Source organism: Oenanthe melanoleuca, chromosome 1A, assembly GCF_029582105.1.
Source record: "Oenanthe melanoleuca isolate GR-GAL-2019-014 chromosome 1A, OMel1.0, whole genome shotgun sequence".
In the NCBI taxonomy this organism is placed as follows: Eukaryota; Metazoa; Chordata; class Aves; order Passeriformes; family Muscicapidae; genus Oenanthe; species Oenanthe melanoleuca.
The window spans coordinates 21,257,064-21,284,269 of NC_079334.1; the positions used below are offsets into that span (position 1 = coordinate 21,257,064).

At 48.6% G+C, this 27,206-nt stretch overlaps 2 protein-coding genes and 1 long non-coding RNA gene across 12 annotated transcripts in view; all 3 read right to left on the reverse strand.

Moving 5' to 3' along the window:
* Window positions 1–4,074, reverse strand: part of RBFOX2 (RNA binding fox-1 homolog 2) — a 164,735-nt gene extending 160,661 nt beyond the window's left edge. For all 10 annotated transcript variants that reach the window (XR_008842283.1, XR_008842284.1, XR_008842285.1 and 7 more), the window contains exon 1: window positions 3,590–4,074. Coding sequence is in view for 7 of the 10 variants with exons in the window: in XM_056510455.1 (XP_056366430.1) it covers window positions 3,590–3,790 (201 nt within the window). In the remaining 3 variants the exon portion in view is untranslated. The remainder of the gene's footprint in view (window positions 1–3,589) is intronic.
* Window positions 4,075–4,802: 728 nt separating this feature from the next.
* Window positions 4,803–7,377, reverse strand: LOC130267042 (uncharacterized). Its single transcript, XR_008843057.1, has 3 exons — window positions 6,997–7,377; window positions 6,684–6,836; window positions 4,803–5,049 (listed from the first exon to the last, which is right to left on the reverse strand). It is a non-coding gene; the product is annotated as an uncharacterized LOC130267042 (long non-coding RNA).
* Window positions 7,378–18,642: 11,265 nt separating this feature from the next.
* The window catches only part of MYH9 (myosin heavy chain 9), a 69,703-nt gene continuing 61,139 nt past the window's right edge, over window positions 18,643–27,206 (reverse strand). Inside the window, exons 30-41 of the mRNA XM_056507967.1 lie at window positions 26,911–27,063; window positions 26,299–26,547; window positions 25,593–25,805; window positions 24,712–24,924; window positions 24,196–24,357; window positions 23,385–23,513; window positions 22,952–23,040; window positions 22,622–22,745; window positions 21,332–21,540; window positions 20,818–20,926; window positions 20,349–20,521; window positions 18,643–20,203 (exon numbers count right to left, since the gene is read on the reverse strand). Coding sequence (XP_056363942.1) covers window positions 20,083–20,203; window positions 20,349–20,521; window positions 20,818–20,926; window positions 21,332–21,540; window positions 22,622–22,745; window positions 22,952–23,040; window positions 23,385–23,513; window positions 24,196–24,357; window positions 24,712–24,924; window positions 25,593–25,805; window positions 26,299–26,547; window positions 26,911–27,063 — 1,944 coding nt within the window. The 3' untranslated portion in view covers window positions 18,643–20,082. The remainder of the gene's footprint in view (window positions 20,204–20,348; window positions 20,522–20,817; window positions 20,927–21,331; window positions 21,541–22,621; window positions 22,746–22,951; window positions 23,041–23,384; window positions 23,514–24,195; window positions 24,358–24,711; window positions 24,925–25,592; window positions 25,806–26,298; window positions 26,548–26,910; window positions 27,064–27,206) is intronic.

The window sequence follows — 27,206 nt, forward strand, 5'->3', positions numbered from 1 at the left end:
GCACACACGTCATTAATGAAAGATGAACAAGGATCAGCTCTGTTCACACCTTGCATCTAATTCCACCCATGTATTACCACCAGGTATGATTTTAATTTACTAACCAGCCTAGACCCCATAAAAAAGTTAAATCAAAATTCAGTTTGGGGACTAAATGAGGAGTTAACTCATTCAACCCCATGTAAAGCAAGGGGAAGATATTTTAGTAACTTTTTCAGCAGTGTTAACTGTCTGGTACACCTCTAGCATTTGGAAGGGGAAGACAAAAAGAGCACCCTGGAATTACACCCTTGTCTGCAGTTTGAAAGAGAAAGGGACACTTCCCAGCTAGTCACAACATTTCTCATCTTTCATCACACAAGGAACAGAGGAGGAGAGAGATTGTTGCAAGGATACTTTCTCTTCCATCTGTGCAGCAGTCAGTATTTTCTGACAAGAAGCAAATACAGCTGCATCAACAATTGATTTCAGTGCAGTTTCACAAGTGACTTAAGCTAATATAACTTTCCTTTTTTGTCTTCTCCCCTGTGTTAGGCATTATTTTTACCCATGTCAGCAAGCTGATCCAAATGATTCAACCATCCAAGTCAGCAAACAGAGCATGAGGTAGTTCCTTACTAGTATCTATAAAGTTAAAAAGCAGCACTACCTCTGGGGCCCTTTACTTCCAAAGCTTACAAACCCATCCAAATACTTCCAGGTGACATTCCTGGCCAGTAGCATTTGACTTTTGCCGTTTATGGAACTGAGGGAGCTACAAACCAGCAGCTCCTGGTAGGATTTTTTCCTCCCACGCCACGATTAACTGAAATATGTCCCAGAAGCAGATAGCAGCCATGATCCGATTTGTCCCAATCCCAACCCAAGCAGCTTTACACCACCCTCCTAACAAGATCAGCACTGGCCAAACACCATTTATCCTGCCTGATCAAAGATGGATTAGATAATGAAACCCTAACGGCATAAGCTGTCTGAGCATGCTGGCCTGAGACAGCAGAAAACAAGAAGCCAAATAAATTTAAGGGCTACCTGAAGCTTTTAGGCACCTTCAGCCCCAAGGTCCTAATAACTAGCTACTGTCTTATCTTCCTACAGCCTAGTTTTGATATTTCATGCCAAAAGACTCACAAAAAATCTGTTAGTTTTACAGCTACATTAGTAATTTCTACATATTACATATTTATTTCAGGATTACGCTCTGTGTTTATATCCTGAGCCGCTGGTAGGTACAGGTTATGCAAAGAAGAAATGGTGGTGGGCAGAGCATTCTGTGATTCCTTGCTATCAGCCCAGAGACACGAGGTCACCAAGTTTACACAGCAACAGCCCATGGCTCTGGAACAGGAAGCAGAAAATTGACAAGATCTCCAGGAAAAACAAGGTACAAAAAAGCGAAAGCCTCTAGTGCATATGAGAGGGAGAAAAAAAAAAAAATCAAAGAATAGGCTCTTTATTCCTCTTGTAAGCATTACATACAGTTAAACATAGAAGATTTACTAAAAAGAAGCCGTTATTCTAAAATAAGGTACTTCAAAAGAAGGCACTATCTGAACAGAAAACCTTGTGAAGGGCAATCTTGTGTTTTGTCTTTTAAGTAAAAATACACCGAGCTTCCCAAACATTAAAGAACACATTTTTCCTAGCTCTGATATTATTGGCAAGTTTGGCTTCAAATTTGGTACTTCTTGCTTGAAAACAGGAGAAGATTCTCCAAATGTATAAACTACAGTTTATAAAACTAAAAAAAAAGTCAAGGGAAACTTCTGGATGTAGAGTCATAGAATGGTTTGGGTTAGAACAGACCTTAAAGATCACCTAGTTCAAAATAATGGTACATATTTGTACATATAAACATACACACATACATGTGTTTACTTTCATCTTTTATAATAAAAGGATCAAAAAAATCTTTTCCATATATATACATATGGAAAGATTAAAATTACACTAAGAATGCCAAATAAGTACAATATGGGGGTCCTAGTCTGAAGAACAGCTACACTGACTGACTACAGACACACTTAAAAATTGGGCTCTACTAGTTGCATTTCACCTAATTTCTCCACTATTTGGTACAGAAAAAAGCCCCAGCTTTCTGCTAATTCCACAATCAATCTTTAGTATCATGACCCCCAGCATTACACACTGCTTCACATACACACAGTTAAAGCCCCATGCCTGAATGCTGCAATCTTATTATCTTGCATTATTCCTTGAACAACAACAAGACACTTTTCAATCTAAATACAGGGGGGAGTATTTTATCTGTAGAGAAAATGTACTCATTTGCAATTAAAAAAAAAAAAAACAAAAACAAAACATCAGACACTTTTTAAACCAACCTAAGTCCCTTCCTGGGCAATTTTCAGTTGATTTATCCAGATTTATATCAACAACCAGTTAAACCACTATATGCAGGGTAAACTGGTGCATCTCTTGTAACTACACAGGATCTTTGCCTCAGTTCAACTCTGCAGAGCTGGAAGAACTTCATGTCACCATGCTTGTGCACTCATTCACAAACTCCTAGCAAGACACACTGTACAAACACTCCTTCGATGCTGAGCATCTTTCTTCTTGCAATTGTACACACTGCCTGAGTCATACCTGACACCTACGTGTGGGAGAACACACTACTTCAAGGGATAAAAGAGCACAGCATGATTTTCACTGGCCCTTGGGAAAGCACAAGCAGCAGCACTTGGGTACAAAGCTCCAGCAAGCACTCAGGCCACGCCATCACACTTGGGAAAACACGATGCTGTGGGGTGGAGAGACCACCGTGAAAGGCTGAACATCAGACAGAGCCACAAATAAAACCCTCCTGCTCCAAGCTGTTTAAAAAAATAAATCATTCTTGAGCATGAAAACTGGGGACAGCCTGGGAAATAAAAAGGGAAGAATGTTGGTCAGCATTTGGTATCTTGTTGAGAAGCACCACGGAGAGAACAGGATGCTCTCTTTGGAAAGCTAGGAAGAATTGCTTACCAACCCCAGAAAAGGTGAGAGGAGAAACAAGTTCAGATGAATAAATCACGCTGCTTCCAAAGAGCTCTGATACACTCATCACGAGAGACAGAAGCAGTGAAACTGCCACAATAAAACAACCCTCCACAACACCCAGACAAAGGGAGGCAGAAACACCTTGGCGGCATCACCCCACAAACACAAAGGCCAATGCACCTGAAACGAGCGATGTTTTGGGTGACGATCAAACCGCGCTGGCAGGAGACGGCAGAAACGTGGGAATCCGAACCAGCCTAGAAGCCGTCCCAGCACCCCGCTTCTCCCCGCTGCCAGGCAGCACCTGGGATTTCTCCCGGCGCTGTACAAGCCCCCAGCGCCGCGGGCAATCCCCACCGGCCCCGGGGCGCCGCCGGTGCCCGCACCCGGCCCGACCCCGCGGCCTCCCCGGGCGCTGCCCCGGGCCCCGCGCCGCCGCCCGAGCGCTGGGCTGCGCCCCCGGAGCCGCCCGGCTCGGCCCGGGGGAGCCCCGCTCGCCGAACCCCGCAAACCGAAATCAAGCGCGGCCCGGCCCGGCCGAGCCGCGGGGAGGGAGAGCCGGGGACGGCCCGGCCCTGCCCGCTACCTGCATGCCGCCGCCGTCGGCCTCCGCCTCCGTCCGCAGCCGCTTGCTGTGGCCGCCCTCCGCGCCGTCCCCGCCGGGCATGGGCTGCTCCAGCTCCGGCTCCCGCTTCACGCCGCGGGCGGACGCCGCGCCGCCGCCGGCCAGGAGCTGCGGCTGTGGCTGCTGCTGCTGCTGCTGCGGGGGCTGGCCGCCCTCCGCCATCCGCGCCGCCGGAGCCCCGGCCGCCCCCCGCCGCGATCGCCCCGCTCTGTCACCGCGGCGCCCGGCGCTGCCGGAGGAGCGGGAGCCGCAGGAGGAGAAGGAGGAGGGCGGGGAGCCCCGCGCTGCGACCGGAGCAGCAGCGGGCGCGCCGGGCTCCGACCCACCGGAGCGCCTCGGTCACGGGCTCGGCGGCGGCTGGGGAGGGGCCGGAGCCCCTCGGCAATCTCCGGAAACGCCGCCGGAGCAGCGCGACCCCCGCTCGGAAACCTTCGGCGCCGGGCGGGGCGGGGCGGGGCGGGGCGCGGGCGGAGCGCGGGGCGGGGCGGGGCGGGGCCGGCGCGGGGCTGCGGGCGCCGCGGAGCCGCGCGGGGCGGCGGGAAATGGCCGCTCGGCCGGGCCGGGCCGGGCCGGGCCGCGCTCGGCACCGGGGTGCACCCAGCCCGCCGTGGGCCGGGCCGCCCAGCCCTGTGGAGACCCGCGGTGGGTGCGGGGCTACGGTCCCGATGGCCGTAGCAGTGCGGGGCACCCCGCCCTCGGGCAGAGCCGGGTCCCCCCTCACGGGCCGGCTTGATCCCGGCCCCGCTGGCGCAGCGCTGCCTTTCGGAGTGAGCTTCCCGCAGCGCTTCCCTGAGGAGCTGAGGCGAATCTGGTGTGGTGGGTACTGACCCCCCCGCTCTAGAGAACCCAGCAGCAGGGTTGTGCTGCCCGGTTCCGTAGCCCCGCATCCCTGCCCAGCGCTACCTCGCACCGCTCAGTGCATTGTGTTCTTCCCGGCCTTTCCCAGGCCGCCTCCCTGCACCTCCCTCCAGGGCTCACCTCGCAGCCCCAGAGCACATCTGATTGCTCGAGAAAGGGGCTGCGCTGGTTTCCTGTCCCTAATGGCTTTCTTCTGCATTTATATTCATATATACATATATATATCTCCTCATTTTTCTTGATACATATGATTTCCAACCGATTGGAGACGCCAGGGTGCGAGAACCCAAAGCCTGTTCATCAGCCCCTTTGTGTGTCTCCATGTTTTTTATCTTGAGGAAGAAATTTGGGATCCTCAGCCAAAACATAAAGGTGATTTTATTACACAGCTGCTATCTGGTAGCACTAAGGACAATGACTGCTCTAGAATGAGGAAGGCATAGGTAGAGTGTATTGTCCTGGATGTAGTCTGGAAGCCATGGCAACTTGATGGAGAGCTAATCCTCGGATCTTAATACAAATCTGCAATTGGCTTGACTGTGGGATGGGAATGACACTCCTGCCTGCCAGCAATTTGGAGAAAAAGGAAAAACGTGAAAATGGAGTTGGTCGGTGTGAGGAAGCCTTTCTTGACTTCTCAAATATCACCATGTGTAACAAAGCCTGGGGACTGGTTAGATTATCTTAGTGTTCCGTATTCCCTGTTCGTGCTACATCTGTTGATCTTCATGAAATTATAGAGCCTTTGGTTTTGAGTGACAGTTACCATACATGACTCCAGTCTTCCCTTACACCACATTTTTCCTCATCCAAAAATAGTTTTCAAGGCCACGTTGAAAGCTATTTTAAGTGGTATGTTTTCTGCTGAGGTGCCAGCTTGTCTTCTCCAGTGACGGGGGAAATCTCTTTTTCTCAAAATGATTACAAATCCCCATGGAGTGGCAGGCACCCAGAAGACAATTACATGCAGCTTTTGTCTGCTCACCCACCAAGGGTAAACACGTCTCATTCATCTTGACTGGGTTTGATAAAATGAGCCAGACTGTCAAACAACACTGAAGAAACGTGTTCGGTCCACTCTTGGCTTGGAAAGAAGCTGAAATTCTCATGACTGGGGTGCTGTTCATACAGAGAAAAGCAGTGTTTCTGTATTTCTCTTTCCCCCCTAATTTTGATGAGAGGTTCTACATGAAGGGTCCAGGTTAAGGTATTGCCTGTGAGGACCTGCAGAAGGCTTCAACCTTCAGACAAGTTAGGAATAAACAATTTGGAGAGAAATCTTGGGAGCACTCCTCTCACTGGTTAACCGAGCATCTGTCTGACACTTCCCTTGGGGATATCAAAGAAAGGAGTTGCCTTATGGGTGCCCAGCCTCCATTTTTCTCTTCTTCTAACCCCATTTCCACCATCTCCTGCCATGCAGGTGTCAAAGCTGCTGCCAGCTCTCCCTTGCATCCTGTGTGCACATGGTCTGTGCTGCAGAGCAGCTCCTGGCAGAGCTGGCAGTGCCACAGGCACATCCCTTGCTGAGACATTTTCAGCTGGCTGTGGTGTGCAGCCTGCCAGGGGAGGAGCACAGAGCACCCTGAGCTATGGTGCAGGTGAAAAGAGCTGAGGGGGTACTGTGCCCTCCTGCCAAAGTGACCTGCAGCTGCCACCGCCGTGCTCTGTGCCACTGTGAGCTCTCTGACATTACTGCCATGTTACTACGTATTATCATTTATCCAGATCTTCCCATTTCCTCTTAAAATAAGATTAATTAATTTATCTTCATGGTATGTTTGTGGGATAGGTATTATCTCCATTTAAGAGATGGGATATGAGGCATTCCTGAAGTCACAAAAAAGCTTTTGAGCTGAGACACAATCTTAATCCGTTGATTTCCTTTCACACAACCCAGCTGCCTTTTAGGTATTTGTATGTGACATCTGAGACATACTAAACAGACAGCTGACTCTGTTAACCCTTCCACTGCTGCACAGCACTCTTGCCAAGGGCTCCTATATGCTGTGATTTCATGGACGAGTTTGCAGAGTGCTCGCCAGTGCTTTGCTTTGACAGATCAAAGAGAGGCAATCCTAGGACGTGTTATCCTTGCAAAGAACTCCCAAAAGCTGGCATGAAGAATGTATCTTTCTGAACAGATTCATATAATTTTAGAATAAAATTGTGGTGGTTTCCTCCCCCAGAAGGATACCTTCTGAAGAGATTCCTTGGAGAAGCATGTGCTGGTGCTCCCACTGGGCTGGAGGTGGCATCAGGATGCCGAGTGGGAAACATGTCTGGAAGTACAAAGGGCTGGGTCTCAGAAGGTGCTTGAATGGTGCAGAGGCAGTGACTCATGAAGGTTCTAAGGCACAGGCATGAAGAGAGGCACAAACTCAGTTATTAGCCTTTGGCTCAAAGGCATAGAAATCATTCAGAGACACTTCAAAGCAAATGCCTCCGCTCCACCACCACAACTGAGGGCTGTTCCTTGCAGCTTCCATCATCTACACACCGTGTCTCACCCGCTGACCAGCTCCCTCTTGTCCTTTCAGCCTCCAGCAGCTTCGTTCCTCTCCTTCACGGAGGATGTTGTCTCTCTGCTAAGTGGGTCAGCTGGGGTCTATCACCTCGCCCAACCCTGTTCATTCCTGTTTCTGTTCAGTCAGACAAATCTGAAGCCAAATGCTCTTCCTCCTCACAGCAGTTCTCCCACAGGTGCTGAAGTGCCGCCAAGGTAAAGTTGCAGCCTGGACTTTGGTCCTGGTTTCACAGGAAGTGGCGATGGAGCTTTCAGTAGTAACTGGTGTGGGTAAATGTTTCTTCTTCCTCATCTCAGGCCAATAATTTGCTACAAAAGTTTACCAACAGAAGCTGCCTTTTCTTGTAACCAATTAGCACACAGCTAAAAATACATAACCTAATTCAGTAAAATCCAAAGACCTTGTCACCTGGCCCAAACCATGTGGTTTGGGCACCATGTGGTGCCCAAGCCTGGCAGGATGCCAGTATCAATAGGTCACTGTGATGCAAAGGTGCTGGCAAGCTGTCAGTCACTGGGCCAGCACCCACAATGCACCCGCTCTTTTCCCAGTGCCACCTCTTGCCATGAGGACACCTTGCTTCAGAAAATGCCTCCAAGCACCTCAGCGCTCCAGCAAGGCAGCAGTGTCAGCAGCTGGGAATCCACCAGAGAGCTCAGAGCAAAACTTTCCTGACTCATTTTCCTGCAGACATCACTGCAGCTCATTTATCGTTGCTGTTTGCATGGTCCATGGTTCCGTGGGACATCAGGCTGTACAGCAGGTGTTGCATTTCAGGTGTCCTGATGCTGCTAAAGCAGGATGGCACCTGCAGCACAGATGCAGTTACCTGCATGGATGCAATTAGCATAAAAATGCCATCTGCCTGCACCGCTTATGCCTGGGGGAATGGGGAATAAAGTAGGTCCTTCAGCACATCTGACATGAAAGGGCATCCCTCTATATCCCAAAAACAGATAATAGCAGAAAGGTATGTGAAGAGCATATCTGTGAGACGAAAGGTCTCTTATTTTCCTCTTGAGATGGCAGGGCTGACTGGATAAATAAGACCAAGATAATGAGCAAGATGAACAGTGTGAGCCACAGAGGTACCACAGGGTATCTCCCTTCATGGGGACACAGACCAGAAGGAAAAAAACCTCATTGGCTCTCCCCTACCTGCTGGATGCCGGAGATCCAGTACTTGGGAAATACCTGGCACTTACTCCCCTCAGCTGCCTGTCACGAGTGAAGCAGAGGTTGCTGAAGGCTGCAGTCCACATCAATGGGCCAGCAGTGGCTGCTGTTGATGCAGTTCTCCAGTGGCCTGGATGCACATCTCTGTGTCTGTGAAGCACCTCAGGACTGTGCCACCCTCTCCTCTCTCAGACAGGAGTCTGTAACAGCCTGACACTATTTAGCTCACATGGGCACACAGACAATGAGAGAGTTCCAATCATTATTTGCAACTGCACATTTCCAAATAGGCTGGAGGCCACACAGCTTGAGAAGGGCAAATGCCCCACTGGAGGCAATGTTCATTCCTGGTGTAACTGGCAGATAGAGCAAAGGACAAAGCAAAACATTCTCTGTGGTGGCTGGGCACATCATAGGATGGAACAGGGGTTATCACATAACTCCTGTTCATTTTCAATGGAGCACCCTGTTTATTAGGACGCTTTAGCTTCAACTCAAGTTACTACATGGCTGATCTCTGGAGCTGAGGCTGATTCTTCCTCCCTAATTGGTTTATTGAAAAACTTCTGAAAGTGCATTCTTACACACAAAATGCCAAACTAAGCTGGTCCTTAACAGGACTCACCATGCAAGAGGGGCCATCTCCCAGTGCAGAGAATAACTTGCAGATATTTTCTGCAGCGATCTTGGTATCATCTTTCACTTCTGTGACTGATTCAGGGATAAAGAAAGGGTGTGTGGTTGAAGCTGGCCCACACCCTGATGTTTCCCAGCTGTTCAAGCCTTCCCCTGAGACATCCGCCATCTGTGCAAATTACAACAGCATGAATTACGCCTCGGGATCCAAGCCACAGAAGTGTTTCCAGGATTGCTCCAGCTTTTCACTATTCCAAACATTTTGCAGGTCCCTCCTCTGCTGCTGCTAAAGTTTTAGCTCTTTGTATCTGCCACGCTCACAGTTTTCCAGTTCCATTCCTTATATTTTCCTTGGTCTCATCTTCCAACTTAAATTTCCACGTGTCCCGTCCTGTACTTGCTCAACTTTCCAGACCACAGCACATCCATTATAGACGACTCCACCTGCTGGCTATCCAGCAGTGCAGCATTCACATCACAGGGACTGTGAGACACAACTTACATAAACACGACTCCAAAATCGTGCCCTGAGACTGTACATTTGCAGTAAAAGATGATCGATTTTCCTTCGTGCAGAAAAGTGCTCTGTGAATTTATGATAACATTGTACCAATAAGCACTTGCAATCTGATTTTACCCTTTCACAATGCTATTTGCTGCTGATACAGGACAGATTTCAAATAAGATTTGAAAACATACTTTTTTTTTTCTGCAATGTGATTTCTCCACTCTAAAAATAGTTATTGCTTCTTTAGCTTCAGATCTAAATTAGAAAATAGTGGTAAAGCACAATAAATACTCTGTATATGAGCCAGGAGGATATTTTCAAACTAAGACAACCTCTTGTTTGAAAATAAAATCCCCCATGTATGCTACATGTGCATAAATACCAAAATTTCAGATAAACTCCTGACGTGTGCGGGTACACAGAGCCAGCTGGGTCAAGAGGACTGACTCTGGGGAGCGCAAAGAAATCCTTCACTGGTGATTCAGTGTGACATTCAGGCACTTGCTTAACTTTCAGCATGAGAAATATCATTGCAATCAATGAGGTTATTGATGTGCTTGTGGACAAGGCGAGAATTCTGGTGCCTGTGCCTTGCACACGGGGCTGGGGCAGCTCTGCAAGTTGCAGGCAGGGAAGCTGCCTACATCTGTCTCGAAACACATCCATCTGCTGATTGCCAGTGCTCTCCAAGAAGACGAAATTATTTCAAATGCAATTTGTAGCCTGCCCCACCCTGCCCCCCCCCAGAAAAAAAAAAAAAAAAAAGCTAAGCCTCTCGCCTGGAATCATCCAAAATCCAGACAACACATAATCCACTACAGGAAATATAAACGCCTAATGCAATTTTATAGGCAGCTGGAGGGTGCCAAGTTTGCTAACCCACACAATAGGTTGCAGATTTCGCTTTGAAAAAAAAAAGCCAAAAAAAAAGAAGAAAAAAGAAATAAAAAAAGGCAGGGAGAGGACTGAGCTGTAGCTCCCCTCAGTGATCCTCAAATCTTGGGAACTTCAGCTGTGGCTGCTGGCAAGAAGGGGCCGCTAATCCTGCAGTCTGCAGCAACCAGAAACACAGCCATATTTAGTCATGTTTTCCAGCCCCTTCTCCTATTCCTGCCTGCTGAACAGCCATTTGACCAGAGCTAGAGATTCAAATCAAAATGAAATGTTACCAGCCCATGCACAATTCAGAAAGGGATAGCCACAGCCCTACAAAGCTGATGATAAAACCGTGGTGGAAATCCCTGCCTGAGTGACAGTGGAGCTGGCTGGAGATCCCAGCCCTGTGCTGTAGGGCCTGGCTGACCCAGAAATCGGCTGTGTGACTCAGGATTACCATCTCATGCTGGCCACTCCCTCCAGAGACTTGCCTCTGACTTTATTATTACCATTTTTTTTCACACAGCTTGCATTCAGATGGAGTTTAGGCGGTTTGGGTGACATGGGTTAAATATGGAATGGGGAAATCACCATAGTCTCCCAAGTAAGTGCTATAAATTCCAGCAATTTATGACAGAGGGGAGAGCTGGAAGCAGTCTGAGTGCATTCTTCAGCAGTGAGAATGCACAGGTAGGGTACCCAAATAAATGTAATTGTGGTACAAGGCTATAACCATGTCATTCTAGAGAAGTCACTGCAGTTTTATCTCCTGGACCTGCTTACACTGATTTTAAAAGCCTTTTTCTCCCTTTAATATCCATTTTCCACTGTCCCTGCTGCCACTCCCTCAGCAGCATTCCTGAGTCTGCTCCAGCAGGCCGGCCCCTTGGAGCTGCATCCCTGCCCAGCGTCCCCCAGACCTCTGCTTTTGTGATTTGTCTTTTCTTCCCCTTTACTGCAGCAGGAATTTTCCCTTGAGAGACATTAGTAGGGGAAGGGAGACGAAGAGAAATGAGAGCCAGAGGTTCAGATTGTGAGCAGGAACAAACTCACCCCTCCACTGCCAAAATCTCATTGAAGGCTCCCAGAACTACCAGGAGTGTGAGCCTACAAACCAAGGGCTCACTGCTCTGCCTCTGCTCAGCCCTCCTCTTCCCCACAACCCACTGAGGTCTCTGCAGTTACTCCAAATCCCTCTGCAGCACCCCAAAATCCCTGCTCCTGTTGCCCATGGCTGTCCCGTGTCACTGAGCCCAGAAATCTGCTAGCACAGACATCACAACAGCTAATCCCGTTCCTAAATTTCTCGAGCTCTAAAACCACTGTTAAAGCAGTTTCCAGCTCCTCCAGGCTGTGGGGCAGCTGCTTTAGAGTTAGTTTAGAGCAAAGCTCTCCTTTCATGTGAAGCTATTACCAAGCTGTTGCTTTGTTCCGAAGAGATCACCTCTCACTATCAGCTCTGTGCTGTGACCGAGTGCCAGCTTAGGTGTCGTGGCACCAAACCAGTCAGAATCAGGCCAAAAAAATAAACTTCCTCAAGTGCTTTAGCACTCATAGGATACCCGAGAGGTGTGGGATCCCCAGCCCCCAGAAACAAGCCCCTGCTGCAGCGTGCAGCCAGTAATCACGTTTCATCCTGGCACAGACAAATTCCTTTTGCACTTCCTCCGTGCCGCCGAGCGCAGCACGCTCGCCCCGGAGAGCGAATTATAATCAGGCTCAGCGGGGCTCGTAATCAACACAGGTAAGTACACATCGGGTCTCGCTGTGCTTCGGAAACAAATAAGGCAGCCCCTTTCACCTGCTGCATCCTTGATAATTCATCTCTTTCCTCCAGCTTTCAACCCTCGAGAAATTTCTTCAGCTGAAACCATTCTTCATTAGTTCTCTGAGGTACTTGATTTTTAAACGCATCCCAGTCCATCAGTCACAGCTTGTATTCTCCATCCACACTTTCCACGTCATCCTCTAAGGCAGTAATTTAGCAGCAGCATCCTACCAGATCCTCAGGTCCCCAAATTTTTTTTTTTTTTTTTTAGAGGACAGAAGTTTTAATTGCAGGGGAAGGAATTGCCACGAGCACTTACTTTATGTGAAATGTTGTGCTGTGACTGATTCTGTTTGCTAGGGAGGAGGAGAGGAGAGGAGAGGAGAGGAGAGGAGAGGAGAGGAGAGGAGAGGAGAGGAGAGGAGAGGAGAGGAGAGGAGAGGAGAGGAGAGGAGAGGAGAGGGAGAGGGAGAGGGAGAGGGAGAGGGAGAGGGAGAGGGAGAGGGAGAGGGAGAGGGAGAGGGAGAGGGAGAGGGAGAGGGAGAGGGAGAGGGAGAGGGAGAGGGAGAGGGAGAGGGAGAGGGAGAGGAGAATAGAAAAGACAGTAAATATTTTATCTATTCACTGCTTGAGAAACCCGGAAAGCAGTAGCATCAAAACCATGTAGGAGCAATCCCTGTCCTGGCACAGTAACTGCCCAGGTTAGCAAGAAGGGCTTTGCCAGTTGCAACAGAAAAAGAAAAGGCAGAATCCAAAAGCTAAGCAGGTAAAGGGAACAAATTACGTCAGAGCAAAATATTGCTGCATGTGCAGCCCATCTCCATCTCTGCTGCTTGGTTTGCTCTGACCCAGCAACTCAAACAGGACAGGTCAGCCCTGCACACACCAGATGCGTCCCCAGTTTCAGCAGTGTGAGGACACTGGGCTGGAAGAACTGGGACTGGGTGTCTGATCCTCCCCAGCAAAGGGACCTGGGCAGTGCAATCGATTTACCCCCAGCTAAACAGGAGCCTAAGGGCTTCTTTTTTAGCAGCAGTCGTGGGATTACCTGCCTGCATAGAGGCAGGGTCCCTGATGAGCAGGCAGGAGTGTTGCTGGGATCAGCTGGAGGATTCTCAGGGTATATCTGACCTGTGCTGGGGGAAATTGAGTGTAGAAGGGACCTGTGGGCTTTTCTGGCTGGCCTGGGGGGGATAAAAGTCCAACTAGCCCGCTGCAATTCACAGGGAGCGCTCTCTGCCTCTGTGGAATGTTCCAGCAAGTGGCACTGTGACCAAGAGGTGCCTCATGGCTCCCACCCAAGCACTGTTACCCCTCTGCAGCACAGCCAAGGCTGTGCCGTGGCCAGGAGCAGAGCACTGGCTTTTCCAGACCCAGCTCTTCCCACCACGGCGCCTGCTGGGAGGTGTTTGCTTATTCCACCCTGGTGGCCAGGAAAAGGCTTTGTTTGACAGGGGAAAACAGAGCCAGCTGCCCACAGCAGTGCTGCTGCCCCCACACACCTTGCCACTAGAGAAATTAGTCTGGGGAGCTTCCCACCAGCACTGCCTGAGCCCTCCCAACTTCATGGCAGCTTCAAACACAGATTAACTTTCCTGGGAAATGACAGAATCCAGCTCATGCTTTCTGTTTGGAGTGAATATCCCATGACAGTTTATTTTAATCAACTTGCTGCTTTTAATAGTTCGTGGCAGTGTCATGAGGCAGCCTCTCCTGCTGGGCAAGCCATAGGTACTGTGGCCCCATGGAGAGCAGGCATCCTCTAGCACAGCTCATAGAGGTGCCAGGGGAATGCAGAGGGAAGATTGTGGGGAACGGATCTGCCAGATCCTGGACAGCAGAGGTGGGAACTGCTGCTCCACCCAGGGGATTGGGACCTTGAAATCCTGCTTTGAAGAGAAGTTGTTTTGAAATGATAATCCTGGGCACAGCTCTGGCCCTGCCATGCCCCATGTCCATGGAATGGGTGCCCACTTCCTCTCTCCATCACCTATCTCTTTGCTCCCAGTTTATGGGAGAGGAGCCACAGAAAAGCTGCTGTCTGGTCTCCCTCTGTGATTTTTTTCCCTTTTCTCTCTCTGCCCAAAGCAAACATGTCAGGTCCCTTCATGGGTATGTGTTGTAGGCTTGGCTCACCCCCAGTGTCCCTCTGGAGCTATGCTGTATTTAGGGCTGTGCTATACCCAGTGAGAGGACCAGTCCTGTAGGGCACTTGCTGACACATCCTGGGCCGTTGGAATGCTAGTCCCACCCTTGTCCTGACACTTCCACTGCTGGCAGTGGAGCTGCCTGCCCTGCACCAGTCAGCCCCACAAATGCAGGTTCTGGGCCCCAGCCCCACTGGCTTTTCTGTTCAAGCAATTCTGGTTTTCTCCCCTGCCCAGGGAAGCAGCACCAGCAAATGACCTCTGATACAGGCAGGGCTTTATTCCCAGAGTAATTTCCTGCTATGCTGCAGAGATACTCTGTGCTATCCTCTAGTGCAGCAGGGCTGCCAGCTGTGCTGGCCATCCCTACTCTGAACCAAATTCCCTGGCTGCAGCACTGAGGTGAGCACTTCCCTTAGCAAAGGTGTTGGGATGCAGATAAATCCCCTCCAGCCTCAGAGCAGGGGCCTGAACAAACACAGCACAAAACTGGCCCCTTTCCTGCTGTGGGGTCCTGCTGCAATTTAACACAGACCCATGCTGGGGCATAAGCCATGTCCTTGAAGTTGCCTCCCAGAAACTTCACAGGTGAGAGGGAAATGGTGAGCTGAGCTTCAAGCAAAAGCTGATAATGAGCTTTATCTGTGCCTTACCCACAAGGACACATCAGGGCAAGGCAGCCGGTGCCTCGTGCTTCCGAAAGTGATGAGCTGGTGAGCTGTGAGCTGCACAAGCACAGCGACAGCCCACAGGATCAAAAGCCTGCACAGCAAATTACCTCATTAAAACCTGTTTTGGCTGTGCCCATAACCTCAGCTTCAAAGCCTGCTGCAGTTGCTAGCGCCAACATGAATACTTAGGCAAGCAGAGAGCCTCACCTGAGGCTGGAGCCAATCTCTCCTCCAGAGCTGAGCTCCTTGCACCTGCACCAGCTTTGGGAGGCAGAAATGGGGTGTGAAAGAGCCAGCTCTGATCCAGGATGGACTTGGCAGCACACACAGGATGCATGCAGCCCCCATGCCCTTCTCAGCTCCCATGGGGAAGTGCTGAGAAGGAAACGAAACAAGTTTTCAACACATGCCCGCTGGCCATGGGGCAGCCTGGGCAGGCTGCATCCACCCAGCAGCAGGCAGGGAGTTCTGCCAGGGTCCTCTCAAATCCCAGGGACAGCTCAGGACTGAGTAAAGCATTCTGGAAGGGAAGAGCCTGGGCTAGGAGAAAGGATGCTTCCCTTGCTGCTGCACCAGGGGTGCCTCAGTGCCAGGAGTTTGGGGGAGGAAAAGTGAGAGGTGGGCTCAGCTCTTGTGCGATGCTGTTTCTTTATAAGGCAACACAGGGGATGTTTCCCTGGATACAGTGGGAATGAAAAGCAGGAAGTTCCTTTGATCACAGCTCCAAGGGTTTGTTGTATTTTTTTCCTTTTTCTTTCCTCCACAAAGTCATTGCTTCACCCACAAAGCTGGTGGAGGCTGCCCCACATCTCTTGGCTGTACAGTGCAGCATCCCTGCACTTCTAGGCAAATCTCTCCACTGGCACCACCACTCTGCCACCAGAACTTCACATCTACTGAGACTTCCTCTTGCCACAGAGCCCTCCTTCAAGCTCAATCTTAAATGATCTCCGGGATTGGAGCAATGGCTCTTTCCTAAAAATGAGCCTAAGGAAGGGATCTATTTGTCCGGAGTGATACACCCTGCCACAACACCCGCTTCCATGAGATTCTGCATAAATTCCATCAGAAGTCAATTAGGGCTGTAGTGAATGAAGCCATTCACAGTGCAATTCCCACTTAATTAGCAGCAAGCAACCACATTATGAGTAACACGGCATTGTGAGGCCAACCACTCCATCATCATCAGTCCTCCATTTCCTCCCTCGCTCTTCCTTAGGGCTGGAGAGCTGAGCAGTAGGGAAACCAGCATGGCAGGATCTCCTGCAGGGTACGTGTCCCACGGCCTCTGCTGCCTGCGCGGACCCTCAGCTCTGCAGGTGAGTGGAGAAAGGGGCCATCAATGCTCCTCCTGCACAACCACGCCCAGCCCAAAGAGTGGCCGTACTTTTACCTAACTGGCTTCTCAGTGTCCTTCTGTGTATGTTTCATCCAAATTCAAATTTAAAGTCTCAGAGAGGGAGGCTGCCCCAGCGCAGGGACCTGGCTCCCTGCACCTCCCCTCTTGTGCCAGACCATCATTGCTCAAGACATTTCACATTTTGCTTGAAGTGCTAGCAAGAATGGGAGTCACAAATTTAGGACAAAAAAGGTTTCGGTTTAGTTTTTTTTTGCTATCCTTTTCCTTCTGCTTTTGCTTCCACTGCTAGAACATCAGGGAAAAAACAAAATTAAATCTAAACAGCAGTTATCCACTAGCACTAGCTCTCTGTCCTGAAACTGGGAATATTGTTTCCAGCATCTCCAGAACAGGCTGAGCTGCCTGAGCTCTAGTTGGGCTGCAGCAGTCTGCATTTTATTTTCAGATTACTCAAACCACTGCTCTGAGACCTCCCTCACACCCCAGCCTGGCAAAGCTGCAATTTCCACCTTAGCTCCCCCACTCCAGTGCCTGTCACTGAGGAATCCCACTCCACAGCCATTGAATATGCACCCTCATTCTACATTTACATCAAGTGGTACTTGAATCAATTTGTGGAAGGAATGGAAGAGAGCTAAATCCTAAGTTTTGCAGGTCAGTGCTGCTGTGCCAGGAGCTCAGCTGGAACTGCCCTGGGGGAAGCTGCAGCAGGAACAAGCAGAGCACTCGGCTGCTCCCCAGGAAAGAAGGCTCTTTGCACAGGGCACTGCTGCAGGGCTGGTGATTTACCCCCATTTCCCAGAGGCTGGGCTGGCTGCTCTGCCCCTCGGTTCTGCTGTGGTCACAGCCGTGAGGGCCACACTCAAACCTGCAACAATTTAACCTTTTCTTAAGCCGGTTTATTACCCATAATGATCTGGTTGCCAATGCTTTGTCCCAGCAGAACGGCCCAGTGCAGGGACAGGAACGTTTGTAATCAATCCATCATCTTTTACAATCTCACAATCTCTCTATGCCCTTCCCTCTAATCTAGACCTCTTTCAGCACCTGCTGGGATCAGCCCTGAGGCAGGATGGGGCAGACAACAAACAGAGCTCCAGCAACAACTTCCAGAAACTATTTTTTTTGTAGGTCCCATAGAAAAAATCGCAGCTCAATCTCTTTTCCAACTTATTAACGTTGCAACTGTTCACCTACTCAGACCATCCCCAAAATCCCAGGCAAAACCACTGTGAAGCATTTAGCAGCTCTGGAGAGCCACAGAAGAGCATCTAACCTGAAGCCATGAGAATCTCCTAGCTTGAGGCTGCAAACAGTGAATAGGAAACTTAATTTTGTCCTTTTCATGCGGATCCACAAAAAAGTGGAAAGCTGAAGAAAAATACTGTGCCAGTTAAAACAAACAAACAAACAAACAAAAAAGACACAAGCCTCTTTCCATCTTGCACAGGACAGAACAGCAGCCAAGCAGTGCTCTGGCTCACACAGAGCAAGCCTAAGGGCACAAAAAGCAGCCTGAGCTTAAAAGGGTCATCACAGCACCAGCACACAGGTTCTGCTCTGGATCACTGCCTGGCCACTGGTGCCATTTCAGGTTGATCCTATGATGGGAAAGCAATTTCTATGCAATTTAAAGGGCACACTGGTTTCAGAGATGCCCTGCAAGTTTCTGCAAAACACTTTGGAAAGACTGAAGCAGCTGAGCCAGTAAGCTCCCAGCCGACACCAAGTCCCATCCTGTTTTTACCAGCCCATATGCAGGACATCAGCACAGCAGTGCCTGGATTCCACACATCATGAACCCATATCCAGCCCCTCATGCCTTAATCCCTACCCAGACTTCCAAAAATTGCAGCCAAAGTTCCACAACTTCTAAAGCAGCTCCTTCTCAACTGACCCTGTATAGTGGGACTGCACATGGTTAACTGTGCCTGCTCCTTCTACACTCCCCCTTGGCTTTTTTAACTTCTTTTTTAACTTACACTGAAGTTTCTTAATGAGAAGACGTTTCCCCTCCCAACATCTGGTTAGCAGAAACGCCGCCCTTTGGGGCGGCAGCCACGTGTGCTCCCCAGGGAAGGAGTTTCCTGTAAGCTGCCCCCTCCTCCCTGCTCGTTTGCCAGACCGGCCCTGGCAGCAGCCCCTGCGGGGCCAGCGCCTCCCTCCCCCCGGCTGCCCAAAGCCCGGCCCAGCCCCGCCCGCAGCTCCCAGCTCACACTGTCCCAGCAAGGTCTAAATCTGCCAGCACAGCACGGGAGGGACGAGCTCCGAGTCAGGAGATGCTGGTGCTGCACTGCAGCTCCTCCTGCCCTGGCTGTAGGACCAGAGCAAACTTATGGCACTTCAAGGGGCCAGAAAGAACTGAAGATGGGCACAAGTTTCTTATTCAATTTCTGGCAAAAATGTAACAAAAAGCAGAGTTTCCGTGGTGCACAGGGTCTTCACTACACCGAGGGAAGGAGGGAAGGGCAACAAACGCACACGACTGCAGCACATGGATAATCTTTATTGGTAACATCAGTGGAGCACCAGTAACCATTACTGACTGTAGTGGTGACACACAGCTGAGGCACATGCTAAGGCACTTTTATTATATAAAAAAATTTAGTTAAATTCTTCTGTGACAGCAATTGGGACAGGAGGTTCCTGCATTAGGGCGCTTCAGGCATACAGTATGGTGCTTCATATTTAAATCTTACTTTGCTCATAAGTAGGTCTAAATGCAGCATATACAATATGGTTAAGAATACAGGTAAATCCAGCAACCAGTGTATGGTGTAGAAAAGTAAAGACTATCTATATATAACCATGGTCCCAAGAGAAAGGCAGTGATAAAGACCTTTATTTTTTTTCTTAATTACTTATTACAAGAAATACAAAGGTCTTACATATATCTGTGCAGATTAAAGGGTTTTTAATATACTCTTAGTCAATGGTGCACAATAACTAATCCCAACCCCTGGTTACAGAGCAGGTGCAAGAGGCTTGGACATGTCAATAAGAGGAATTTCCCTCCCCTTATCCCCACCCTCTGCCCACTACCCTATTAAATTCCTCTAGATTCTGTCTATTACCATTAAATATATTTGGTCCCCCAGAGATTCTCAGACAAGCACAAGGACATTGCTCTGCTCCCCCAGCCTGTCATTAACTACTTAGATGAAACCGCTCAGAGGCAGAGACGCAAACAGGACATCATTGCACTTCAGAGATCTGTCCAGACAGCAAAAAAGTGAGGAAGGGAGGAAAAAAGAAAAAAAAGGAGGGGTGGGGGTGGAGAAAAAAAAGACAAGGGAAAAAAAGAAAAAAAAAAAAGACAACTTTGGCAAGTCCCCCAGGTAAGCGGTCCCAAGAGGAGTTTCCCTCTTCAGCCCTCCCTGGAAACATATGAAGGAAGAAAGGGCAAATTGTCATGGCCAAAGCACACCGTTTTTCCTGAAACTGCTCCCAAACCACATGGGTGGGCAGATTAAAAGAGGCAGAAGTCTGAGGTCACTGAACATGATTGCCGAAAGCAAACAAAGAGGGAGGGGAAAGAATACAGGAAGCAGCTTCCCTGCAGCTAGAATTGAAGACAAAAGAAGATTTACAGCAAAAATAATCTTTCCCTAACCCCACTCCCTCCAAACTGTGTAAGGATTTACCAGCAGACATGGCACAGACAGTTCTATAGGCCTTTGCAGTGGCCAAACCGCTGGTCAAATTTCAGAGCCCTGACTCTTTGGCATTAAATACAAAGAGGATTAGGAAATTGGAAAGAGGAGAAAACTAGGAACACAGATGCCCAATGGCCCCAGATACACAGACCTGGGCTTTCTCTGCAGATCCCCAGCCAATTTAGGAGGAGAGGGTTTGCTGAAAGTCCAATGGAAGAGGGGAGGGTAGATGGGTCACTCCCTCGTGTAACCTGGGTCAAATGGGAGGACTTATTCAGTAGCTTTGGCATCACCAGCATCTGGCTTGCCATCCACTTCCTCGTCGGACACCGACTCTCCTGTTCCCTTCCGGACCATGCGGCGTGTCATGACGAACGGCAGGTCCCCACGCCTAGGGAAGGACACACGGCACCTCAGCCACATTCCACAGAACTCACAGGCAGGGCAGGCTCTGGGAGCAGCTGAGGCAGCACCTGGCCCCGCTGTGCTCATGCTGCACTGGCTGCCAAGGCGTGGCACAAAATGCTCCTCCTTACCTGAGTTTGCTCTTCAGGGAGCTGACTTCTCTATTCATGGCATCTGCTGTTTCGGTGGCATCCTCCAGCTCCCGCTGCAGCTTCCTACGGGATGCATTGGCTCGCTGGGCCTCCTCCTCTGCTTCCTCCAGCTGCCGCTTCAGCTGCTTCAAGCGCATGTTTGCCTTGTCCGCCTGAGCATGTATGGGACAAAAAATAGTAAGAACTCAGTGATGCCCCAGAGCTGCAGCACAGCAATTAGAGCAGCAAAAAGCAGAGTCCCCAAAGCCCCCTCTCCCCTTTCTGAAAGGAATTGCATAGGACTTGAGAGGTCCTAGTTTTTCTTCAAAAGAATCACATTTTTACCTGTCTAATCTTGTAATTGTTACAGTGACAGAAGAGAAATCCATAGGATGGTGAATGGCTTGGTCATAGAAAGGAAAGCCTGTCCCCCAGAAGACTCTCAGATACTGCAGGTCACTGTACCCACCTGATCTTTGAATTGCTCAGCATTACGCCTCTCATCATCCACCTGCAGCAGGATGTCTTTCAGCTTCTTCTCGGCACGGCGCACCTGCTTGCTGGCAGCCTGGCGCTCCCTGAACACAAACACAGGAGGCTCAGACAACAGCTTATCTCCCACTGTCCCCAACAAGATCACCTGACCTGGGCAAGTTAGAAGGGAGGAAGACAGCTTAACTTAGGAAGAAAAATAGATGGGAAGCAACGTTCCCAGATATGGCCAAAAGGCTGATGTCACATGGATAAAAAAGAGCTACACAGGGGCAACAAGTGTACCACAGCTACAGTTTTAGGAGTGGTTGAATTCAGAAGCAGCTGTATGTGACTACTGTGAAAAACAAAGTGTGCCTAGATCTTACTCCTGTACTAGCATGCATACCTAGGATGAAGCTCTCACTCAGACAAATCAGAATTAAGAAGAGCTTGAAATCCCAAAAGGGGTGGAAGCCTGTGAAGCAGACAGACTTTTTCCTAGTACATACTTTGTCTCCATGTCCAACTGCTCCTCCAGCTGTGCTATCTTTGCTTCCAAGGCTGTGATGTTAGCCTTGTACTTGGACTTGACGGCGCTCTCCATCTCCTGCAGTTTGAGCTTGAGCTCCTTGTTCTGGCGCTCCATCTGCTGGCGAGCGTTCTCGTTCTTCTGCGCGTTGCTGCGCTCCGCGTTCAGGTCTGCGTTCATCTGATCGATCTGCACCGAGAGAGAGAGAGAGAGAGAGAGAGAGAGAGAGAGATAAGGACTCCTCAGCACAGCCAGTGCTCCTGCCTGAAAGGCTCGTTTATTTCTCAGACTCAAAAAGAACAAGGACCCTGAGGGTGAGCTGAATACTTGGAATAACTCCGATGCAGAGGGAGCTGTCTGTAGGCAGGACACTTCTCAAAGTATCTTAGTTTACCCAGATTTTCAAAGTAATTCCTTGAATAACAGGTTTATCAACCTCCTCTTAGGGCTAACTAAACTTGCCAATTACATTCACTGCCCTCTGGCACTAAGGCCATAGTCTGGCACTTAACACAGTAATTATCAGTCCCTGAATTACAAAAATCCTGAGGCACTGGATCCAATATGTGTGCTTTACTAATTTAATATTTTTGGTCTACTTCCACTACAAAGCAGCAGCTTAAAGACACTGACTTTCAGAGGTAAAAGGGTGAGAATTTGTCCACTTCCAAGCCAGGGCTCTGGCTGATAGCCAACCAAATAGAGAACTACACTCTCATCCATCAGAATGAATAAGCTATTTGGAAAACCATCAGCCCAGCTCCTTGGCTTTGGAGTGGTAAGAAAACAACACGATTGACTCTCAAAGCTGGGCAGACAAAATATAGCAGATCAAGATCATAGTTTCTATAGCAGCCTAACAAATGTCATATGTTCAGTCCATTTGAAACAACATAGAATTGGCAGGAAAGTAATTTTCCAAACATATCGTTGCACTCTTCAGCATGTCAAGTTGGAGCAGGATGCCACAGATCATCTTTCTCAATATCCCTTAATACATAGAAAAAGAGACTGGGAGGGTGTTGGTTTGGTCTAAAATAAATTTGGGAGATTGTTCCAGCTACCCAATGATTTTAAACAGTCAAAGCCAGTGAGGTAATATCAATTTTGGCTGCTATTTTCTGTTGTAGTATTCAGCTGTTTCATCTTGCTCACACCTATGGCCTTCTGAGGGCCTGCACTGTGCAGCTGCTGGCATTACTCAGAGCACAGTTTGACAACTCACAGACACCAGAGAATCCCCACAGGCTGCTGCAGCCTGAACAGGTACCTGAAGATTTGCCTTCTTGAGCCGGTCGTTGATTATCTCCGTGTTGCCCTGCTCTTCTTCTAACTCCTCCTCCAGCTGAGCTATCCGTGCCTCCAGGCGCCTCTTCTCCTCCATGGCCAGTGCTCTGCAGGACACAGAGTCATGAAAGCATTAAAGCAGCACTGATGGCATCAATGCCTTGGGGAAAACTCACCACTTGTACACAAAATTAGCTCAGCCTTTAGAGACCAGAGGGGATACAGTGTGTGCTGCAGTCTACATAAAAATAACAGGCTAAGAAGTGTTTTCTCAGAGCAGCTCCTCCTTTCTCAAACTGGGAGCATTACTCACCCTTTACCACTGTTGTTGGCAATCTCATCAGCCAGCTCATCCCTCTCTTGCTGGGCCTGGCGCTTGGCACGCTCAGCAGCTGCAAGCTCCTGGAATGAAAACGAGACGGACAGTGATCCAATAGGAAGCTACCAATTAATGCAGCATAGAAAAAAGGAGTTACTGGTAATGGCTGGTATGGTCTCTAGCAAAATCCAAAGCTAATTATATGACATGGCCTGTTCCCTGTCCATGCCACAGCCTCCTTAGTTTTGCACACTCCTATCACAGCTGTCAGGAAAAGTCCAAATTCTGCACTTTGAATTGGACCTCATATTTGAGCAGAGCAAAAAGTACAAAAGAAAGAAAATAAACACTCCAGCTTAGACTGCTGCATATAGTTCTTGGCCAAAAAATACAAACCAACCCTTGACTTTCATGGATATTCCATTACCTCCTGCAATTGGATCATCTCTGCCTCCATGCTTTTCAGCTTCTTCTCATTTTCTTTGGCCTGTGCCAAGATCTCTTCTCTTGAAGTACGTGTGTCCTCCAGTTCCCGCATGTAATCCTTCATTTGTGCCTGAAAACGGAGAATAGAAAGGGATGAATTTCAGAGCATTCATATTAACAGATGTGTTTTGTTTATCTTATGGGAAACATGGATGGAAAACAGAAATAAGGATTCATTACTCTTCAGCAACCACAAAGGCTGCTGTAAAAACAAAAGGAATCATCCTTTTTGCATTTCACAAGCAACATGTAAAAATATAAATGGAAGCAAACGGGATTGCTTATTTGTAGAAAAAAAGTTTTGTCAGACAAATGGAGAGGGGAAGCAAAGGTACAAGAAGCTTTCCAGTGAAGCAATGGAATGAAGTCTAGGAAAGATTTCATTTTTCCTAAGAACAGGTCAGACAACTTCTTGCAGGAATTTAAAAAGCACAGAGACATCTTGGGGTAGGAGTAGGCCTAAATGTTATTTAAGGTCCTCTAGCCGTGCAGCTCTGTAATCCTTTCCAAAAACAGACCTTGAAGCAAGTGCTAGAGTGGATTTTGCCTACAGCTTGTCTCCCAGGGAGTTAAACAGGCAGATTGGGATTAGAAGGATGCTTGAAATGCCAAAAAGTCTTTCACAGTGAACTGCTGCAAGATTCTGCTGCTCTTGTGACACTGATGCATTGTTTTGGCAAGGTGAAATCTTGCATCCTGTTTTCCTGGGTAAGAACTCTGCCCTGACAGCTCAAACAGCTGCAATGTTTCACCTGCAGTTTGCGCAGCTGCTTGATGGCTTCTTCACGGTTCTTGTTAGCAGTGTCTATGTGGCTTTCCAAATCCTTCAGGTCCATCTCGAGCTTCTTCCTGGCAGCCACAGCCATGGAGCGCTGCTTGCGCTCATCCTCCAGCTCCGCCTCCATCTCCCGAACCTGTGTGGAGCAGCAGAGGCATCAGCATTTCAGCTCCTTTGTTTCCCAGCACCCACTTTTCATTTTCCCCTTTCAAAGGCTTGTAAGTGCAAGCATGTGACTTGTCTTCATTCTCCCTGGCAAGGGGATGGGGCTGACATTCCTCACTAATAAAGCCCCACAGGTTCCTGTAATAGACAAAGACTATTGGAACAATCACACACACAAGGGAGGAAGTCTCTCACAGCTTTGCAATATTGCATGGAGCATTGACATTAACAACAATCTTTGGATTGGCATTGTCTGTCTGATCATCTTTGGACACAAGTGCCTTTGTGTACAGAATGCATTGAGGATTTACAGAGCAGCTCTTACTTGTCTGATCAGCTGTTTCTTCTTCTCTTCATTCTGTTCATCACGCCCCTGGAGGTCCCGGTCAAACTGTGCCTTCATCGCCTGTTGGTTCACTTCTAGCCGCAGTTTGGCATCCTCTGTGGCCTGCAGCTCATCCTCCAGCTCTTCCAGCTGTGTCTTCATCTCCTCCACCTGCTGCTCCAGGGCTCGCTTAGCTTTCTCCAGCTCATGGACCTACAACACAGCACCACACGTGAGGTTTCCACAAAGAGTGCAGACAATTTAATCTACCCTAACAGGAAAAAAGGCTAAGAACAGCCACTCACATCAGACAGGATACAAGAACACCGCACCTGTCCTTGTATTAGGGCAGATGCACACTGCCAGTCTGAACCACAATTACTGTTAGTTCTGGCTCTGTGTGTGTGGTGGTGGGGAGAAAGAGAGAAACAATTGTCAGCCCAGTCCTGACTTAGTGAAGACTTATCGAGCTGGACACCTCTGGTTCTGACAAAATTCAAGAAAATATTTCTTAGCCTCTCAAATTATTCTTTTCCTTTATTAATGTAACACTTTTTTTTTTTTTTTTTTTTTTAAATACTGGAGATAATGTCTTGCACTGTCTGGTTAATTGCTGTATTACACATATCAGGTTCACACCATACCTTCATCCACATGGATACAGGTAATTTTCAGCTTTGCCACTGCCTCATTGGGTCATTTCCAACCCACCCGTACCACTTACTGATGTAATACACACATAACATTCGAAACTCACAATGTATCCAGTCCTCTCTACAACGTTCCTCTGTGTTACCACTGGCATCAGCTTTTTGCAGGGCAAAAGTAACAGTATCGACAGTGTGACATTTCCTGCTGGGACACTTCAACTGAGTACTTACACTTTTCCCAACATCATCCTTGGAGCTCATGAGATCTTCCATCTCCGCACGGAACTGCTTATTGACCCGTTCCAGCTCAGCCTTCTGCTCTATGGCTTCTTCCAGGGCTCTGGCCAGGGACAGGGCCTTGGTCTCCTTCTCCCGGGCCTCTGCCTCGGCACGGTCCCGTTCCTCTGCATACTTGGCAGAGATGGTCTTCTCCTCTGCCAGCAGCTGCAAGAGCACAGCATCAGTATTCTGACAAATTACTGACCATTTGCTAACAAGGTAAACGTGCATCTTTTCATCAGGGCCTTCTTAACAGTGTTCTTCCATGGATAGAAGGAATCAAGGATATGCAGCTTCAGACAATGAAGCGCGCCACCCCATCACTAACAACTGTGCTGACCCCAAGTAAACAAACCCCTGACTTCCTAGGCCTCCAACCTACTCTTTTCAACCTTCTCTGAGATGATTTGCAAACAACACTTCAAACTCAATCTTGGTTTTGATATAAATGTTATCCCTTTGGGAAAAGGAACATTACTTAACTCCCTATTCATAGAACAAAATTAATTTACTTCTATTAAAGCTTTTTTCTCCACTCTACGTGCTCTGCCTTAGTTCAGAAATAAATATGCATTCTCCAAGCAGTATTGCTTAGGCATTCTTAAAGCAGACCTATCAGTAAGATGTACCTACTGAATGCTTATGACTGAAGTCATACCTGATCAAACTTCTTCTGCTTCTTCTCTAGGTTGGAGACGATCTGCCGCTGATGGTCCAAGTCCACAGCGATGTCATCCAGCTCTTGCTGCAGGCGGGTCTTTGTTTTCTCCAGCTTGTCATATGCAGCTATCTTCTCTTCATATCGCTGGCTCAAGCCCTCCAAGTCCTTCTGCAGCTTCTTCCTGGCTTCCTCTGATGACTCAAGGCAGCCCAGACCATCATCCATCTTCTTCTTGGCATCTATTGCCTAAAGGACCAAGATTGCACATGAAGCCACAGAAAATGTTCTGTGCAGTTTACCAGCACCAGAAGTTTAGGACTTTCAAGTAAGAGTCTGCTCATTTCTGAAGGTACTACTCCCCACTCAGATAATACTGTATGGCTGAATTCCCAAAGGAATTTCTGGACAGAAATCTACGAGCAGCTCATGTGATTATCAACAGAGACCTCCTCATGTCTTCTCTCACTCAAATCAGCAAAATCACCCTTGCCCAGGAAAGGTTGTGTTACTAGAAATCAATTCTGCATTAAAATCTTACTTCTCTCAAGACAGGCCTGTATTTATACCTCCTCTCAAAAGTCACTGGTTTACGGGATGCAGACTCCGTACCTGTTGCTGAAGAATAGAGATCTGTTTCTCCATGTTTCTCTTTGCCTCCTCCTCTTCTTCCAGTTGCTCCTTGAGAGCATTCTTCTCATCCTCCATTTGCTTCAGCTTAGTGCTGAGGCTCAGTTTGAGGCGAGTCTCCTCCTGCAGGAGCTCCTATAAAACAAACACCCCAGTGGAATTTAGTACCACTCGTTGGATTTAAAGGCTCGCAATCCTCACCCACTCTCTCCAGGAGTGCTTCTGAAGTTGAGTTTAAGCATGCAACTAATTTCACAGATAAGACAACTGAAGACAGA